The sequence below is a fragment of the Mustelus asterias genome, chromosome 13 (genome assembly GCF_964213995.1).
Source record: "Mustelus asterias chromosome 13, sMusAst1.hap1.1, whole genome shotgun sequence".
Classification (NCBI taxonomy): domain Eukaryota; kingdom Metazoa; phylum Chordata; class Chondrichthyes; order Carcharhiniformes; family Triakidae; genus Mustelus; species Mustelus asterias.
The window spans coordinates 46,182,027-46,200,082 of NC_135813.1; the positions used below are offsets into that span (position 1 = coordinate 46,182,027).

The 18,056-nt window shown below is 49.0% G+C and overlaps 1 protein-coding gene across 1 annotated transcript in view; it reads right to left on the minus strand.

Annotated features, from left to right (window-relative positions):
* Nucleotides 1-18,056, minus strand: part of LOC144503107 (cholesterol 7-desaturase nvd) — a 95,992-nt gene that overhangs the window by 16,144 nt on the left and 61,792 nt on the right. The window contains exons 2-4 of the mRNA XM_078227615.1: nucleotides 3,587-3,775; nucleotides 2,564-2,742; nucleotides 1,096-1,221 (exon numbers count right to left, since the gene is read on the minus strand). Coding sequence (XP_078083741.1) covers nucleotides 1,096-1,221; nucleotides 2,564-2,742; nucleotides 3,587-3,775 — 494 coding nt within the window. The remainder of the gene's footprint in view (nucleotides 1-1,095; nucleotides 1,222-2,563; nucleotides 2,743-3,586; nucleotides 3,776-18,056) is intronic.

An 18,056-nucleotide genomic window follows, 5' to 3' on the forward strand; every position in this document is an offset into this window, starting at 1 on the left:
TAAAAGGAGTTGATAGTGCCATAAAGTAAAATAACAGAATATATTAATCACACATCAAAGGTCAGTGCTCTGTGAAAGCAAAACTGAAGGACATGGAATAGGTGGTGTGTGTGTGTGTGTGTGTGTGTGTGTGTGAGGCGGGGGGTGGGGGGGGGGGGCGGAATTAATGTTGCATTGGGACAGGATGGGTGAGATAGTGTACAGTCTGAAGTTGCTGCATTCAGTGTTGAGCCCTGAATGTGGTCTCCTCTACACTGGGGAGACTAAACACAGACTGGGTGACCGCTTTGCAGAGCACATTTGCTCAGTCTGCAACCATGACCCCAGCCTTCCTGTTGCTGCCATTTTAACTCAGCACCTTGCTGTCATGCCTATATGTCCATCCTTGGCCTGCTGCGATGCTCCAGTGAAGCTGGGTGGAAGCTAGAGGAGCAGCATCTCATCTCCCGGTTGGGCACGTTACAGCCCTCGGGATTCAACACTGAGCTCAACAGCTTTAGACTGTGACTGTGCGCCTCCCTCTTAAACCCTTCTTTTAATATCCAAAACAATTTCCCAACACAATCCCTCCCCCACCAGCTCCCCTCACAGGGCTAGCAAACATCTGAGCACAGATCCTTTTACTCCTATTATCATCTGCTATCTTACCTTTATACCACTATCAGCACCTTCTCTAGTCTTTAGCACGACCATTAATTATTCCTGTGTCCATGACAGTTTTCCTCAATCTCTCCTGTTCTCGTTTATCCCAGAGCTTTTACTTTGCTCCGCCCTCTGGAACAGCATAAATTCCATCACATTTCTCCCTCTCTAACTCTCAGGAGGAGTCACCCTGAATCAAAACGTTGACCCTGTTCTCACCCCACAGACACTGTCAGACCCACAGATTTTCCAGCATTTTCTGACTTGTAACAAGTGGATCACTTATCCCTCAGGAAACCACTTTGATCTCCCTCCCCGAACAATCCCAGACAGAGCCACAATTCCCTGTCAGTCTGAGAAATATTAGCCAGGAATCCCACTGGACACTTCACTGTTCCAAGTGAGCCTGATTCCAGGAAAAAGGAACGGAAACCCCTTTCCCACACCCCTCACCTTCCAATCATGCTGTGCAAAGCCCCAGAGTCTGGATCTGGTGTAGCGTAGATCAGAACCACTCAGCATGCTGGGAGTGTGGAGGTAGGACAGGTGGGCAATGTCAGCCGCGTTCTCCGGAATTTCCTGTCACAGAAACACGGCTGTTAATCGATGCAGATTCTCAGTTATGGGCACAGCACGGATAGCAAACAGCTACAAGATGGGAACTGCAGACCACTGTTCTCTAAACTGCAGCCTCACATCAATAGGCAACAACACAAGCTGCTTACTCACCTCCCTGGGTATTAGGAGCGATAATGAGCTGAGGGAAAGTATCTTTATACGGTGGCTTGTTGGAATGCTGAGTGCTTATCCACACAGAGGGCGGAATTTCCACAGGAAAATTCTAAGGGGCGAATTTTCCCGTTCCATCTGCAATGGGAGACGTAGCGGGCGCGGGGCGGACCATGGAAAGGTCTATTGACCACTGGCGGGATTTTCTGGTTTCGGAGCAAGCACGGCTGGAAAATCCCACCCTAAGTATCAAAGAAAAGGGGAGGTTTCCTCACCTGTTTTTCAGCATGGCAATTTACGGCATTCTGTTCAATACAGAGTCGTAATGTGAATCTCGCCAGTGGAGGGGTGGAGTCTCAACTCGCCAGGAAGCCACCTGCTGAGCTGTAGGTGTGCCATTGTGCAGGTGCCCTGATCTCCCAGTGTACTGGCATACTGTACTGGTAGATCTGTAACTCCCCCTCAAGACCACCCCCTTCCCCCTCCCCCCCTCCAAATCGCCACCCTGGCTGATTGCTCCCACCCTCCATGATCACTGCCTTCAGCCCCCAATTGCCAGCCCCATCGATCAGGGAAGATTGGATAAAAATATAAACACAGGACTATTCTGAACTGCTCCCAACAGAGAACTGGCAGAGATAGGATGGGCTGAATCCAAAGATGTGTGGGTTCGGTGGATTGGCCATGCTAAATTGCGCCTTAGTATCGGAGATTAGCAGGGTAAATACCTGGGGTTGCGGGGATAGGGCCTGGGTGGGATTGTGGTTGATGCAGACTCAACGGGCCAAATGGCTGCCTTCTGCACTGTAGGGATTCTATGCTTTCTATGAATGGCCTCCTTCTGTGTTGTAATCCTCTACAACTCTGAGAATCTGAAGAAAACTGAACACAAAAGACAACAGGACATGTTCTTATTGAAGGAATGGATGGCGAGTTACAATGAGAAGAGGAAATCGAAGAGGAAATCAAAAAGGAATTCAATATTGTTGAGTCAAACCACTTTTTGCAGTTCCCAAAATTATCCCAGCTGGATTTGAATTAAGTCCCGTGTTGTTAGGGAAGCACAAAAATAACTTTCCAGAAACAACAGCATTGAAGTTGCTGATTACAATATCTGTGCAGTCCATGTAATATTGACAAATGATCTTGAATCGGCTTCATCATTTGCCCCCCGCTGGAAGCAGATACCCACCTGGATGTGACAATTGATATAGTGCTCTGTCCTCCCGCGGTACACCCACTCTCCCGACTGGATCTCCTCCTGTTCCGGAATGCTCCAGCTCGGATCAATGCCATCACAGTGAAACCACACAAAGACCGCACAGTTCAGCTCACACGAGGGCCACGTTTTAACCTTGGCAAAGTCAGGCACTGGGCAAGAGAGAGGCAGGATGTTACAGCACACCCAGCCCGAACTTTAAATCTACTGACCCCCCCCGCACCCCACAAACTGCCCAAACACTGTCCCATCCTGAGATCAATTATGTAACTTGCCGGGTTCCCATCCACTCACCCCCTCCACTCCCTCACTCCCCCCTTTCTGGGACTCAGCCCCAATCTTCAGTTTCTCAAATATATTTCTCACCCAATTAGAGCATCTGTCCCAAACAGTGTCTCGCAATGTTCCCCAACTCATCCTGACCTCCCCCCCCCCACCTCACCCAAGCTACCCCCACCCGGACCCCCCCCTCCCCCGGTTACCCCCACCCGGACACCCCCCTCCCCCGGCTACCCCCACCCGGACCCCCCCTACCCCCGGCTACCCCCACCCGGACCCCCCCCTCCCCCCGGCTACCCCCACCCGGACCCCCCCTCCCCCCGGCTACCCCCACCCGGACACCCCCCTCCCCCCGGCTACCCCCACCTGGTCCCCCATTCCCCAGCTACCCCCAGCCCCACCGCCCACTACCCCCACCCGGACCCCCCCCCCCCCCCCGGCTACACCCCCACCCCACCCTGACCCCCCTCCCCCCAGAAACCCCCACCCTGACACCCCCCTCCCCCGGCTACCCCCACCCTGACCCCTCTCCCCCAGTTACCCCCATCGTGAACTCCCTCCCGGCTACCCCCACCCTGACAACTCCACCCCCCCCCCACCCCCGCCCAGCTACCTGCACCCTCACCCCCCTTCCCCCGGTTACCCCCACCCTGACCGCCCGACCCCCGGCTACCCCCTCCCTGACCCCAGCCCGGCCTGAATCTCCGCTGCCCATACCTTTCTCCGCATACGGAATCTTCACACATTTGCCGTCCTCACCACGGAACTGCCAGCCATGGAAGGGGCACTCGATACAGTTGCCTGTCACCCTGCCCCCCACAGCCAGGTTAGCACCCAGATGAGGGCAGTATGCATCAATGACATAGGCTTGCCCATCCTGCCCACGAAACACTGCAACCTGCTCTCCTGCAAAAGACAGAAACAGCTGAACAAGGCCATAAAAAACCAGCAGAAAGCCAGAGAGGGGCAAACACAAACATCGACAAACTGCAGGGAAGAATCAGAGATCCACCACACCCAACGGTGTCTTCACTTCCATCTCCCCTCCCCTATTCCCTACCCTCACCCACTCCCTACCTTTCCCCAGAGTGGGGATACCACCACACCCTCAATCCGTCCAGTTACAGTTGTTCCAAACCCAGTGAGGAGCCTCAGCACAAAGCAAGGCTGGATAGAGAGCCACACAGAAACTGTGCACTGGTTCACAGTGAGATCCAGAGCTTCCCATACTAAACAATCTCACCATCCAATCTCGTGATGTACATGTATACAGGGGTCCAATTGGCACAGCAAATTAACAGCACTGCATCAAACCCCGTGCTGCACCTGTCCTGGGAGTGTTTGATGGGGACAGTGTAGGGGGAGCTTTACTCTGTATCTAGCCCCATGCTGCACCTGTCCTGGGAGTGTTTGATGGGGACAGTGTCGAGGGAAGTTTCTTGGTTTGTTTCTTTCCTCTCTGTATGACAGAAAGGTTGCTGGAAAACAGGATTGAAATGAGGGGCTAGTTTCTTTGTTTTCCTTTTTGGCAGATCCAGGCATGATGGGCTGAATGGCCTCTTTCTGCACTGTAACTTTTCTATGATTCTAATCAGATTTTTCTTTACTGGGTGCCTCTCTCATGGGAACAGTGCTGCTCCAATTGTCACCCCCATCACTCTCACAGATGTGCCAGCACCAATGTTCACAGGCTATTTGACATTAGGAGGCATCACAGTTGAATCCAGTCAAGATCACGTGTTGATATTTTATTGAACCCAGAATGTTATTGCTCAATTCCAGCTGAAGAAGCTCAGCATCGCTGCTCACATCAAATCTTACAGCTCAGAGCGAGGCTATTCAGCCCCTCTTGCCTGGGCTAGCTCTTTGACAGAGTGATCCAATCAGTCCCACTATCCTGTTCTTTCCCGATAGTTTTCCAAGATTCCCTTTGAAACAGTTAAACCGATTTCCTTTTGAAATGCATGATTGAATCTGCTTCCACTGCCCTTTCAGACAGCGTGTTCAAACTCACAGTCACACCTTCACCCTGAGCAAGTGAGGTGGTCCTCAGCCCACTTCAGTCGTACAAATTAACTGCTCTCAATTGCAGTTATTGATTGTGATGGGCCAGTCCAGCATTGCGCAAACACTGACCCAGCTCCACACTGCTCCCGTAAACCAGCCCGGGAGCTGATCAGATCACCAGGGGCAGAGAAAGCTCATCTCAGCGTCATCTGGAGTCTCAGTGCCGAGACAGAGAGAGATCTGACCCGAGACTCAGAGATTTTGTATCACAGTCACTGCGAGTGAGTCATTAATAGTCCCAATATCTGATGAATTACCCTTCAATTGAATGTCTCACTCGGCCATTTCAAAGGACAGTTTAGTGTCACTCATATTGCTGTGGCTCTGGAGTCACATGTAGGCCAGACCAGGTAAGGACGGCAGATTTCCTTCCCTAAAGGGACATTAGTGAACTAAATGGAGTTTTGTGACAATTGATGATAGTTTCATGCTCAGCATTACTGAGACTAGCTTTCAATTCCAGATTTTATTAATTGAATTTGAATTTTACCAGCTACCTTGTTCTTTTGGAGTGTCGGTGCAGACTCGATGGGCCGAATGGCCTCCTTCTGCATTGTGGAGATTCTATGTTGTATTCCGTCTGCCTTGCCCTTCACCATTTTCCCCAAAGTGTTTCTATCTGTCTGCGGTCTCTCAGTGTCCTCCTCACAACTTATTTGTATCATCAGCAAACTTAGATACCCAGACCCCTCATCAAAGTTAGTAACTGTGGGTTGTAAACAGCTGGAGCCCAAGCATTGATCCTTATAGAATCACACTGGTTCCCGCCTGCCAATGTCAAAATGGCTGATTTATTCCTATTTCTGTCCATTAGCCAATCCTCAATCCATGCTGATATATTACCCCAATCCCATGAGTCCTCATTTAGCGCAATAACCTCTCATGTGACCCCTTAGTAAATACCTTTTGAAAATCCAAATCCATCACATCCACTGTTCCCCTTTATCCATCTTATTAGTTGCATCTTCAAAAAACTAACAGATTTCTCAGACACAATTTCATAAACCTGTGCTGACTCTTCCTAATCAGGTTATGATTAGAAGTGCTCTGTTCCCGTGTACTTAATAATATATAGAATCATAGAACCCTATAGTGCAGAAGGTCATTCGGCCCATCGAGTCTGCACTGACCACAATCCCACCCAGGCCCTATCCCCATAACCCCGTATGTTTATCCTAATTAGTCCCCCTGATACCAAGGGGCAATTTAGCATGGCCAATCCACTGAACTCTCACATCTTTGGACTGTGGGAAGAAACCGGAGCGCCCGGTGGAAACGCACGCAGACAGAGAGAGAATGTGCAAACTCCACACAGACAGTGACCCAAGCTGGGAATCAAACCCGGATTCCTGGTGCTGTGAAGCAGCAGTGCTAACCACTGTGCCACCGTGTCGCTCCCAATAATATATTCTCGCATCTTACTAACTGCTGATGTTAGAGTCTCCCTTCTTTCTTAAGTACCAGGGTTATTTTTGAAAGCTTCTGATCCTGGGAATTGTTCTAGTATTTAAGGAATTCTGGAAGATCAAAATTAATGAACCCTCTGCAGCATCCTCACTTAAAACTCCAGGCCCTAGGTCACCAGGTTCAAGAGATTTTCCATCCATTTTCTCATTAATTTCTTCCCGCATTATTTCTTTACTTATACAGGTTTCTTTAAGTTCTTCACCTTTGTCGGGCCCCCTTAGTTCCAGAATGTTTATTGTGCCTTCTCTTGTGAAGACAGGTACAAAAACGTTGGATTTCCCCTCCCGCACCAGCTCAGGGTTGAGTCAGGGACATGAGGCCCAGTGAACCGGAATGTCAAACCTATCCTTCCTTTCCCAAACCACTTAGTCTGAAAACATGCCGGGTCACAACCGCACTCGCCTGTCCTTGGGCATGAGGGTCGCTGTTGTAAAAACTGAGGGGAGGCTTGAATTCTGCCCCCACACCATTTCCGTCACAATGGGAGATTTAGAAGTTTACGGAAGCCCCACGAGGTAAAGGCAGTTCATGAAGCAAAGGGGAAGCCTGCTAAGGAGTCAGGAGGCTTTTGACAGATATGCTTAAAAGCTTTTGCACATTCCCCTCCCCATGCCCAATACCCCACATGCTCTCTCATATCCCACCATGCCCCTTGCTCCTTCCAACCCCCAAGCATCCTCCATACCCAATCTTCCAATATCCACCACATATTGAACCAATGAGCTATAAGACGATAGTGGCAAGTCTTTGAACCACTCCAAGAACTGACACAATAAGCAGAGTCTTTGGAAATTACTGTGAGAAGTAACTGTTCAGTTTACAACTACAAAAAAAGTGTCAACCACAGTCATTCATAAATCCTTACGAAGCTCCAATATCAGTGGATTACTGCAGAATAGGGAGAAGGTAGGGAAGCGAAAGTTTGCTGTTATTAGCAGCGGGGATTCCAAATACCTGTACGTGAAGGGCAATAAATAAAACCACAATTCTCTGAGCACCTCTTGCTCTTGTCCAAATAAACAAACAGGCATTGAAAAATCACACCAAAGAAAGAATAACTCATTGTTATTTTCATGAGGTTGCAATCCACCCAAACTTAGTATACCCCTTCAAGCTGTTTCAACCTTGCCTACAGGGCTGGGTCTATAAGCCATTCTTAGAGCTCAGTCAAGCATGCATAGAGAGGTCATCTGGAAAATATATCAACAGAAGCAGTCTTTTTTCCAGAGAGCCACACACGAACGCTTGGCACTCGTCCAAAACTGTCTAATGGGGTCAGCACAGTGAGGGTGGTTTATACAGCTTAATGAGAAATGTTGGCTTTGATTGATTGACATCTTTATAAGTTATTCTTTCTTTGGTGTGACTTTTCAGACAGCCCCACAATGATTTCCACTAATCTCTGCCGAGTAACATACTTCTCTGTTTTTATGTCTCATATGCGTCAACTCCATATTCTACTTTCTCTTTATCAAGCTCGACTGAATTCCAAAATCCTCCCAATCTTTAGGGATGCGCCTCTTTAAACAACTTTCTAATCTTTTTTATTTGTTTGATGTGGGTGTCACTGGCTGGCCAGCATTTATTGCCCATTCCCGAAAGCATTTAAGAGTCAACCACATTGCTGTGGCTCTGGAGTCACATGTAGGCCAGACTGGGTAAGGACGACAGATTTCCTTCCCTAGGGTTTTTCCAACAATCAACAATGATTTTCACGGTCATCAGTAGATTCTTAATTCCAGATTTTTATTGAATTAATATTTCATTACCTGCCTTGATGGATTTGAACCCGGGTCCCCAGGGCATTGCCCTGACACTCTGGATTATTAGTCCAGTGACAATACCACGATGCCACTGCCCCTATAATCTAATACCAACTTTCATTCCTCTTGTTAGTTATGTTTTCCATGGTCTTTTTATGCCTTAAAACGTGTTTGCTGCAATTGATATACTGATCCAAAATAGCCTTTTCCCTACATATAGTGACCTAGAAAATTATCATACGTATTCCATGAACTCATCTATCCTATCATCACCGCAGTTTTAGCTTGGCCAGTCAAGGTAAAGATTTAAAGGCTTATATATTCCACTTGTTAGATATGCCTCTACTTTCCTGATTTATACACTGCCCTACTTTACAATGACTGTTAGAGAGCTCAGCAATAACTCCCAATGCTTTTTGCCCCTTGCTGTTAGTTCCACCCAAATGAATTCTATTTCTCCACTTTGAGTTCAGACATGGGGAGTGATTCTCACAGCCGGGAGACATGTGGAGGCCGTTTAGTGGGCTTACCGCTGGCCGCCACGGCCTCCACGTGTCTCCGGCCACCGGATTTCTAGTGTCATCAGCACAGAGCTGATTTAAATATTGAAATCAGCATTTACATCTTATTAGCGGCCCTGGGACTGAATTCTCCAGGCCCGATGCCACCCCTCCCCCCCCCCCACTCAGCTGGCCTCCCCCACACCACCCACACCCCCCCCACCCCCCTCCCCCCCCCCCCCCCCACCCCCCTGCCAGCCTCTCCAGCGGGAATAGGCCCCGCTCACTGATTTTTATCGGGATTCATGCTGAGGCACTCTGTAGTGCAGGATGTGGGAGATTAATTTGGAAAATCCTGCTGAAAGAACCAGCGAGATTTACTCCAATTTTTACGTGAATTTGTCATTTAGAATTTTTTTGGGAGAATCCCGGCCCTTTTCTCTCTGCCACCCATTTTGAGTATTGCAGAGAAACGATTCATGTTCTCAAAACTCATCAGGACAGCTCAGCAGAATTTACAAACAGTTACAGAGGAAAACATTTTACACTGCATGGGAAGAGTGTGCTGATTGGTTGACAAGTGGACTCTGACTGCTGAAGGTGTTGGTGGATATGATCAGTACTTTGCCTGTTGCAAACAGCTGGAGGGACACGGCATTTGATATGACCTACTAGTCACTGGGATGTACGACCCACATAGCTGGCATCACAGTGGCATGAAATTCACAATCCACATTGCTCAGTTGTGTGAGAGGCAGAATGTTTCTCTGGCTGGACAGCATCGTCCTGTCAGTGTCAAATACCACTCACAATCCTGATTGTGCTAAGAATTACACTGAAAACCAATTGAAGATTGTTAGTTGGGCTGATAATATAGCACAATAATGCAAACTGGCAGCCACGTACACTCACACCGGGCATCCTGTCCTGCAAACAAAAGCAACCTGTCCAAACGTTACACCATTTTCAACTAAACCAAATCCTAGGGAACAGCTGTCCCCTGGTTCATCCCCCAGGGCACCGCCTTTATCAGAGACGACTAGCCCAGTCTGAATTTGAATAAAACTGGGCAGTTTACTGTTCCATGCTGCATTTTCCATGGCAATGGCTCCACCAGAGTTCACTTGCCCACCAATCAGCACTCTCTTTCCATGCAATATGTATTGTTGTTGCCTCATTACTGTTGATGAATCTGTCCTGCTAACTACAGGCTAAAAGGTTTTAGCAGCATGTCTCCTTTTTTCCAGCAATACTCATGTGCTGCCAAATGACCATTTTTAATTTTGGTAATCTATTCTGAAAGTTAGGTATCTTGAAGTATTTAGTTCCCAATCTGGCTCACGCTGCAGCCCCATCTCGCTCTGTCTCTATCGATGTGGCTGGAGTTTTGGAGAGTCGGATCAGGCACACCACCAGAGGGAGCTCTGGCACAGGAGTGAAGGAGCCAATAGTAAAGGAATTTGTCTGATTAGGAATTCTGTGGAGCTTCCATCAGTGCCACAGGCTGAGTACGACCCAGTGTCCCGCATCCAACAACATCCTGGTACTAAGGCCCAGAGAGAGACAGAGGAGCAGATCATAGAATTCCTACAGTGCAGAACGAGGCCATTCAGCCCATTGAGTCTGCACCGACTCTCCAAAAGAGCATCTTACCCAGGTCCCGCCCCACCCCACCCTATTTCCGTAACCCCGTGCGTTTACCCTGCTAGTCCCCATAAGGATATCACATGGCAATTTAGCATGGCCAATCCACCTAACCTGCACATCTTTGGACTGTGGGAGGAAACCCACGTGGGAACGTGCAAACTCCACACAGTGACCCAAGCCAGGAATCGAACCTAGGTCCCTGGCGCTGAGAGGCTTTTTTTTTGCTACCAAATAAACCTGTTGGACTTTAACCTGGTGTTGTTAAACTTCTTGCTGTGAGGCAGCAGTGCTAACCACTGTGCCACCCCTGCAAAGGGACACAAGTGAGGGGGCCGTGTTTTTTTTAATACTTTTCCAATTCAATCAAATCAAATCCAATTCAGAGTCTCAACAAGTTGAGACATTTCAGATCCAGGCTGACAAGACAGGGCGAGCGACCAAACCACCCTGTCCTGGGCCTGATCTACATGAGCCAAGCTGATTGGAGAAGGGGGAGGTTCCTCCTCCAAGACTTGAGCTCATTTGCATCTTAGCCAAAAGGCCGAGATGCCGCTTTTAAAAATTGCTTCATATGAAACATATGAAGCCTCGGCGTAACCCAATGACCTCAACCAAGTGCAGCCGACCATGGGCTGCCGACCATACTACACTTGATCTTAGCCAAAAGGCGTGAGGGGGCAGTGTTGGAGCTGCAAATGGGCACAGTTCTGTGTGATGTTCCTTGTGATTGCCACAAACAACTGGACAGATGTGTGGAAATGATCATCCCTTTGGCTCACCCTGACCAGCCCTTCCAGCTGAAGACCAAAACTGCCGGGTGGAAACGCACATGATTGGCCAAGCTGATTTTGTTCAATAATCCCAGGCCCAGCCTGCACAGAAAGATCCCATGGTACTACTCAGAGAGGGGTAGACAGTTCTCCCAGTATCCTGGGAAATCCCTCCAAACAGAAGAAACCATCACTGGTCTCAGAATCCGGTGTGGAGTTTGCTGTGTGCAACACTCAGAATTGTAAACTGATTCAGCACAGAGGGAAATACACCCAAACAAGGAGCAGGAGGAGGCCACTCGGCCCCTCCAGTCTGCTCCCCCATTCACTCAGATTATGGCTGATCTAATTGTAACCTCAACCCCACAGTCCTGCCTCTCCCCAATAACCTTTCACTTCCATGCTAATCAAGAACTATTACGCTTTGCCTTAAAAATATTCAAAGACTCTGCTTCCACTGCCTTCAGAGGAAGAGAGTTTCAGAGACTCACCACCCTCAGAGAAAAAATCTCCTCATCTCTGTCTTAAATAAGTGACGTCTTATTCTTAAACAGTGACCTCCAGTTCTAGATTCTCCTACAGGAAGAAACATCCTCTCCACATTCACCCCGTCAGTAACCCCTCAGGATCTTGAATGTTACAATCAAGTTGCCTCTTACTCTTCTAAACACCAGTGAATACAAGCCAGTTCAATCATTCCTCGTGAGACATCGTGCCGGTTCCATGTATTATTCTGGTGAACCATTCAGCCCAGGATGTTGCTATCTTTTTGAAAGAGTTCTCCAATTTGTCCCTGTACAGTTTTTAACCCAGAGTCCCTGCAGTAGTTTTCTTCAGGTATTTATCCAAAAACCTTTTGAAAGAGATGTCTGAATCTTTCACTCTCCCCAACCCCTCCTTCCCCTCTCCCCACTCCCACACCCCCTCTCCCCACCCTCCCCTCTCCCCACCCCCCCCCACCCTCTCCCCACACAGCCAACCCCTCCCCACACATTGCCTCCACTCCACTGTATCATAACCGTGAGTAAAAAGCGTTCTCCCCATCTTCCCTCAGTCAGTGACACACACACATTCTCAATGTGAGAGGTGGCACTCAGCTCAGTGCAGCCAGGAACATGCCAATTAAGCTGCTCTCATTAGGAGTCATCGTTTGTGATGGGCATGATGCCAGTGCAGCAGCTCCACGCTGCCCACACCAAACCATAAACTAACCCAGGACACCGGCAGGGAGGGGGCAAGAGCAATGCAGGAAATGGATCGGGGTGAGGGACCCAGTCAGCCCACACGGACAGTAATCCCTGGCCGAGGGAGAAAGACATATTGGAAGCATTGATGTAGAAGATGGCATCGTCGGAACTGATACGATGGTGATGGAGAAACTGGCCAATTGGATTCATTTTTCCAGAAAGCAGGATAGAAACAAAATCTTCCCTGAACCATGAGAGGGTTTCCCTTCTCCTCACCTTCCATCCCACATCCAACAATCATCCTCCACCATCGCTACCACTTCTAGTTTTCCAACTTTCAACCCTTTCCCTGTTTAATTGCCTTTCCCACACTGTACATTATGGGTCTCCTTACCCAAGGAAGGATAATGTGGTTCTGGAGAGCGTGCGACAAAGATTCACCAGAACGAGTCCTGGGAGAACAGGATTGTTTTATGAGGAGAGATGAGGGTTAGCACTGCTGTCTCACAGCGCCAGGGACCTGGGTTCAATTCCAGCCTTGAGTGATGTCTGTGTAGAGTCTGCATGTTCTCTCTATGTCAATCCACCTAACCTGCAGATCTTTGGACTGTGGGAGGAAACCGAAGCACCCGGAGGAAACCCCGCAGACACGGGGAGAACATGCAAACTCCACACAGAGAGTGACCCAAGCTGGGAATTGAACCCGGGTCCCTGGTGCTGTGAAGCAGCAGTGCTAACCACTGTGCCACGGAGAGGAACAAGGTGGCAGCAGCAGTGACTGAATGTTAGTTTGATGGATTTGACGGTTCCTCCACCCATTGTTAAAGCTCATGTTCAAATACAAACTTTAATCCCACAGTCACTGAAACCTGGATACACTGTAAATGCAAATAAAATCACACGTGCACAAACACACACACAGACACACGCATGCATGCTCCAGGAGAGGCAATGGCCTCCAGAACCAGGAACTAATTTAATATTCTGGGGACCGGGTTCGAATCCCGCCATGGCAGGTGGTGGAATTTGAATTCAATAAAAAATATCTGGAATTAAGAATCTACTGATGACCATGAAGCCATTGTCGATTGTGGGAAAAACCATCTGGTTCACTAATGTCCTTTAGGGAAAGAAATCTGCCATCCTTCCCCGGTCTGGCCTACATGTGACTCTAGAGCCACAACAATGTGGTTGACTCTCAACTGCCCTTGGGCAACTAGGGATGGGCAATAAGTGCTGTAGTAAGAAGTAGCACAACACCAGGTTAAAGTCCAACAGGTTTATTTGGTAGCACAAGCCACTAGCTTTCGGAGCGCTGCTCCTTCATCAGGTGAGTGGGAGTTCTGTTCACAAACAGGGCATATAAAGACACAAACTCAATTTACAAAATAATGGTTGGAATGCGAGTCTATACAGGTAATCAAGTCTTAAAGGTACAGACAATGTGAGTGGAGAGGGGGTTAAGCACAGGTTAAAGAGATGTGTAGTGACAATACACATCTCTTTAACCTGGTGTTGTGAGACTTCTTACTGTGTTTACCCCAGTCCAACGCCGGCATCTCCACATCATCAATAAATGCTGGCCAGCCAGTGACGCCCATGTCTCATGAATGAATAGTAAAAACACGCACGCGCATGGAAGCACACACACACCACACACACGCGCACACCGCACGCACGCACTATTGAAACTGATCGGTAAACATGGATTTAGAATGAGGGTGATCTGAACATTATTGAAATTCACATTGCCCCAGCACCATTACACTGCAGCCCCTATAAAGCAACATTGCTGTGACACCGACTCAACTCAAACTGAACCATCATCACCCTGCCAACTCAGCAGCTCAGGAAAACAATTCAACTCCCATCCCCAAACCAGCAATGACCCAACACACAGCAAGAGCCGAGTAGATCGCAATGGCCACTGTCAACAGCAGTGTTTGAAGTAAGGACCTGGTGAGGGGAACAATCAGTGGAAAGGGCAACGGATTCTGCGCACACTCGGAATGAGTTACAAACCGGATACAGAAACAACCAGAAGCTCAACACCAGCTCCTGGTCCCAGACTCAGCGACAACAAACGGTGCATCCACAGCCGCATGGAGAACTGGTGATCCAATACACACCAACACAGGGCCCCACACCCCAATACACACCAGCACAGGGCCCCACACCCCAATACACACCAGCACAGGGCCCTACAGCCCAATACATACCAGCACAGGGCCCTACAGCCCAATACACACCAGCACAGGGCCCCACACCCCAATACACACCAGCACAGGGCCCTACACCCCAATACACACCAGCACAGGGCCCTACAGCCCAATACACACCAGCACAGGGCCCTACAGCCCAATACACACCAGCACAGGGCCCTACACCCCAATACACACCAGCACAGGGCCCTACACCCCAATACACACCAGCACAGGGCCCTACACCCCAATACACACCAGCACAGGGCCCTACACCCCAATACACACCAGCACAGGGCCCTACACCCCAATACACACCAGCACAGGGCCCTACACCCCAATACACACCAGCACAGGGCCCCACACCCCAATACACACCAGCACAGGGCCCCACAGCCCAATACACACCAGCACAGGGCCCTACACCCCAATACACACCAGCACAGGGCCCCACAGCCCAATACACACCAGCACAGGGCCCCACAGCCCAATACACACCAGCACAGGGCCCCACAGCCCAATACACACCAGCACAGGGCCCCACACCCCAATACACACCAGCACAGGGCCCTACAGCCCAATACACACCAGCACAGGGCCCTACACCCAATACACACCAGCACAGGGCCCTACACCCCAATACACGCCAGCACAGGGCCCTACACCCCAATACACACCAGCACAGGGCCCTACACCCCAATACACACCAGCACAGGGCCCTACACCCCAATACACACCAGCACAGGGCCCTACATCCCAATACACACCAGCACAGGGCCCTACACCCCAATACACACCAGCACAGGGCCCTACACCCCAATACACACCAGCACAGGGCCCTACACCCCAATACACACCAGCACAGGGCCCTACACCCCAACACATGCCAGCACAGAGCCCTGCACCCCAACACACGCCAGCACAGGGCCCTACACCCCAATACTCACCAGCACAGGGCCCTACACCCCAACACAGAGCCCTGCACCCCAATACACACCAGCACAGGGCCCTACACCCCAATACACACCAGCACAGGGCCCTACACCCCAACACACGCCAGCACCCCAACACACGCCAGCTACAGAGCCCTGCACCCCAACACACACCGGGACAGAGCCCTGCACCCCAATACACACCAGCACAGAGCCCTACACCCCAATACACACCAGCACAGGGCCCCACAGCCCAATACACACCAGCACAGAGCCCTACACCCCAATACACACCAGCACAGGGCCCTACACCCCAATACACACCAGTACAGGGCCCCACAGCCCAATACACACCAGCACAGAGCCCTACACCCCAATACACACCAGTACAGGGCCCTACACCCCAATACACACCAGCACAGGGCCCCACAGCCCAATACACACCAGCACAGAGCCCTACACCCCAATACACAACAGCACAGGGCCCCACACCCCAATACACACCAGCACAGGGCCCCACAGCCCAATACACACCAGCACAGAGCCCTACACCCCAATACACAACAGCACAGGGCCCCACACCCCAATACACACCAGCACAGGGCCCTGCAACTCAACTAATTAGCCCTTTTCAAAATACTCTTTCACCAGCCCATTTTGATCTTAAACGGGAATCACATGAAAGGAAATGCATGCTTTTCCCAGCACGTGGGACCTTGCGAGACTGGGTACAGATGCATGGAGTCTGTAATGCTTTGTATTAGGACTCTGGAATCAGAGTTAGAAGGTGACAGGTTCAAGCTCCCCCTCCTAGAGATTTGAGCCCATAATGTAGGTTGACATTATACTGGAGCACTCAGGGAATGCTGCACTGTTAGAGATGTTGGGAAGATTTTTAAAAACAGATATTGAATGTCTTTTTGTAAGCTGCACCAGATGATCGGAGGTTACGTACCAACTGACTCAAGAACAGCTTCTTCCCTGCTGCTGTCAGACTTTTGAATGGACTTACCTTGCATTAAGTTGATCTTTCTCTACACCCTAGCTATGACTTTAACACTACATTCTCTCGTTTCCTTCTCTATGAATGGTATGCTTTGTCTGTATAGCGCGCAAGAAGCAATACTTTTCACTGTATGTTAATACATGTGACAATAATAAATCAAATCAAATCATCTGTCAATAAAAGAAGTCTGGGGGGTGACATTATTTCCTCTAACTGAAAGCTGCAGATTCAGTTTTTTTTAAATTTAAAAGCAATGTGGACATTTAAAATCATTTCAGATCATGACTCCAGAATTCCTAAATACTGTTTTCCTCAGTTTTGAATGCATAATATTGCTTTTTCAAGGGAAGAAATATTCCAATGCATCTCAGCACTTACACAAAGTTGTTCGATGTAATGGTCAACTTATCTTTGCAGAAATGTATTATATAATGATATATTTGTACATGTATAATAAAATCAACCAAAGCAGGTCAATAACTGCAGTACAAACACATCTAACTATCGAAACTGAAAGAGAGTTTTTTTTAAATTTCAGTCCATGAATGAAGGAATTCTAACACAAGGGAACATTTGGATTTTTTATTAATTTATTGATTCATGGGATGTGGGCATCGCTGGCTAGGCCAGTATTTATTACCCATCCCTAAGGGCATTTAAGAGTCAACCACATTGCTGTTGCTCCGGAGTCACATGTCAGCCCAAACCAGGTAAGGATGGCAGATTTCCTTCCCTAAAGAACATTGGTGAACCAGATGGGTTTTCTGGCAATGGTTTTATGGTTATCAGTAGACTTTTCATTCCAGATTTTTACTGAAATCAAATTTCGCCATCTGCCATGGTGGGATTTGAACCGGGTGCCCAGAGGATTACTCTAGGTCTCTGGATTACTAGTGTAGTGACAATACCACTACGCCACCATCTCCCCTTGGTTTTGGGACTGGGATTCCCGTGAGTTACATATTCACTGAGACACTGGGAACCACATTAGGAAGGGGCCCAGCTGCATAGAAATGGCCGAGGAGTAAACTGCCCACCTCCACAGTGGAGACGGCAAGGGTGGGAGTGCTGCATGCAACCTGGCTATCGTACCCTCACCTTCCCCCTCCCCGCAAACAAGAATCAGATCCCGCCATTTCCTAAAAGCTCCCGGTTCAGCCCGGCCGGGGGAAATCCAGCCAGTGGGTGGAATGTGAAACTGAAGCCCCGAATATCCGCTCAGAGGCACATAAAAAATAACTCCACTGGAGAAGGTGCAGAGGGATTCTCCCAGTGTCCTGCTCCAGGTTTATTCCGCAATCAACCAGTTTAATTGGTTATTTATTCCATTGCTGTTGTGTGAACTGGCTGGTTGTGTTTCCCACATTACAACAGTTAACATAAACATATCGATCGTACTTCACTGGCTATTCTTGCAGATTTCCCAAGGTGCTGGAAGGCGCTATATAAATTCACATTCTTCTTTCAGACAAATTATTTAAACTCAGTGAAGTGGGATTCAGGAATGAAGGAATCATATTTGGTGGTAGGGTGGGAAATAATTCCAATGACATTAGGGTGACTGGGTAAGACGTGCTGGGGAGGGGGGGGCATGGGAGGGGGGGGGGGGGGGGAGTGGTTCAGGCCTTTGGGTGGGATTAGTTGAGC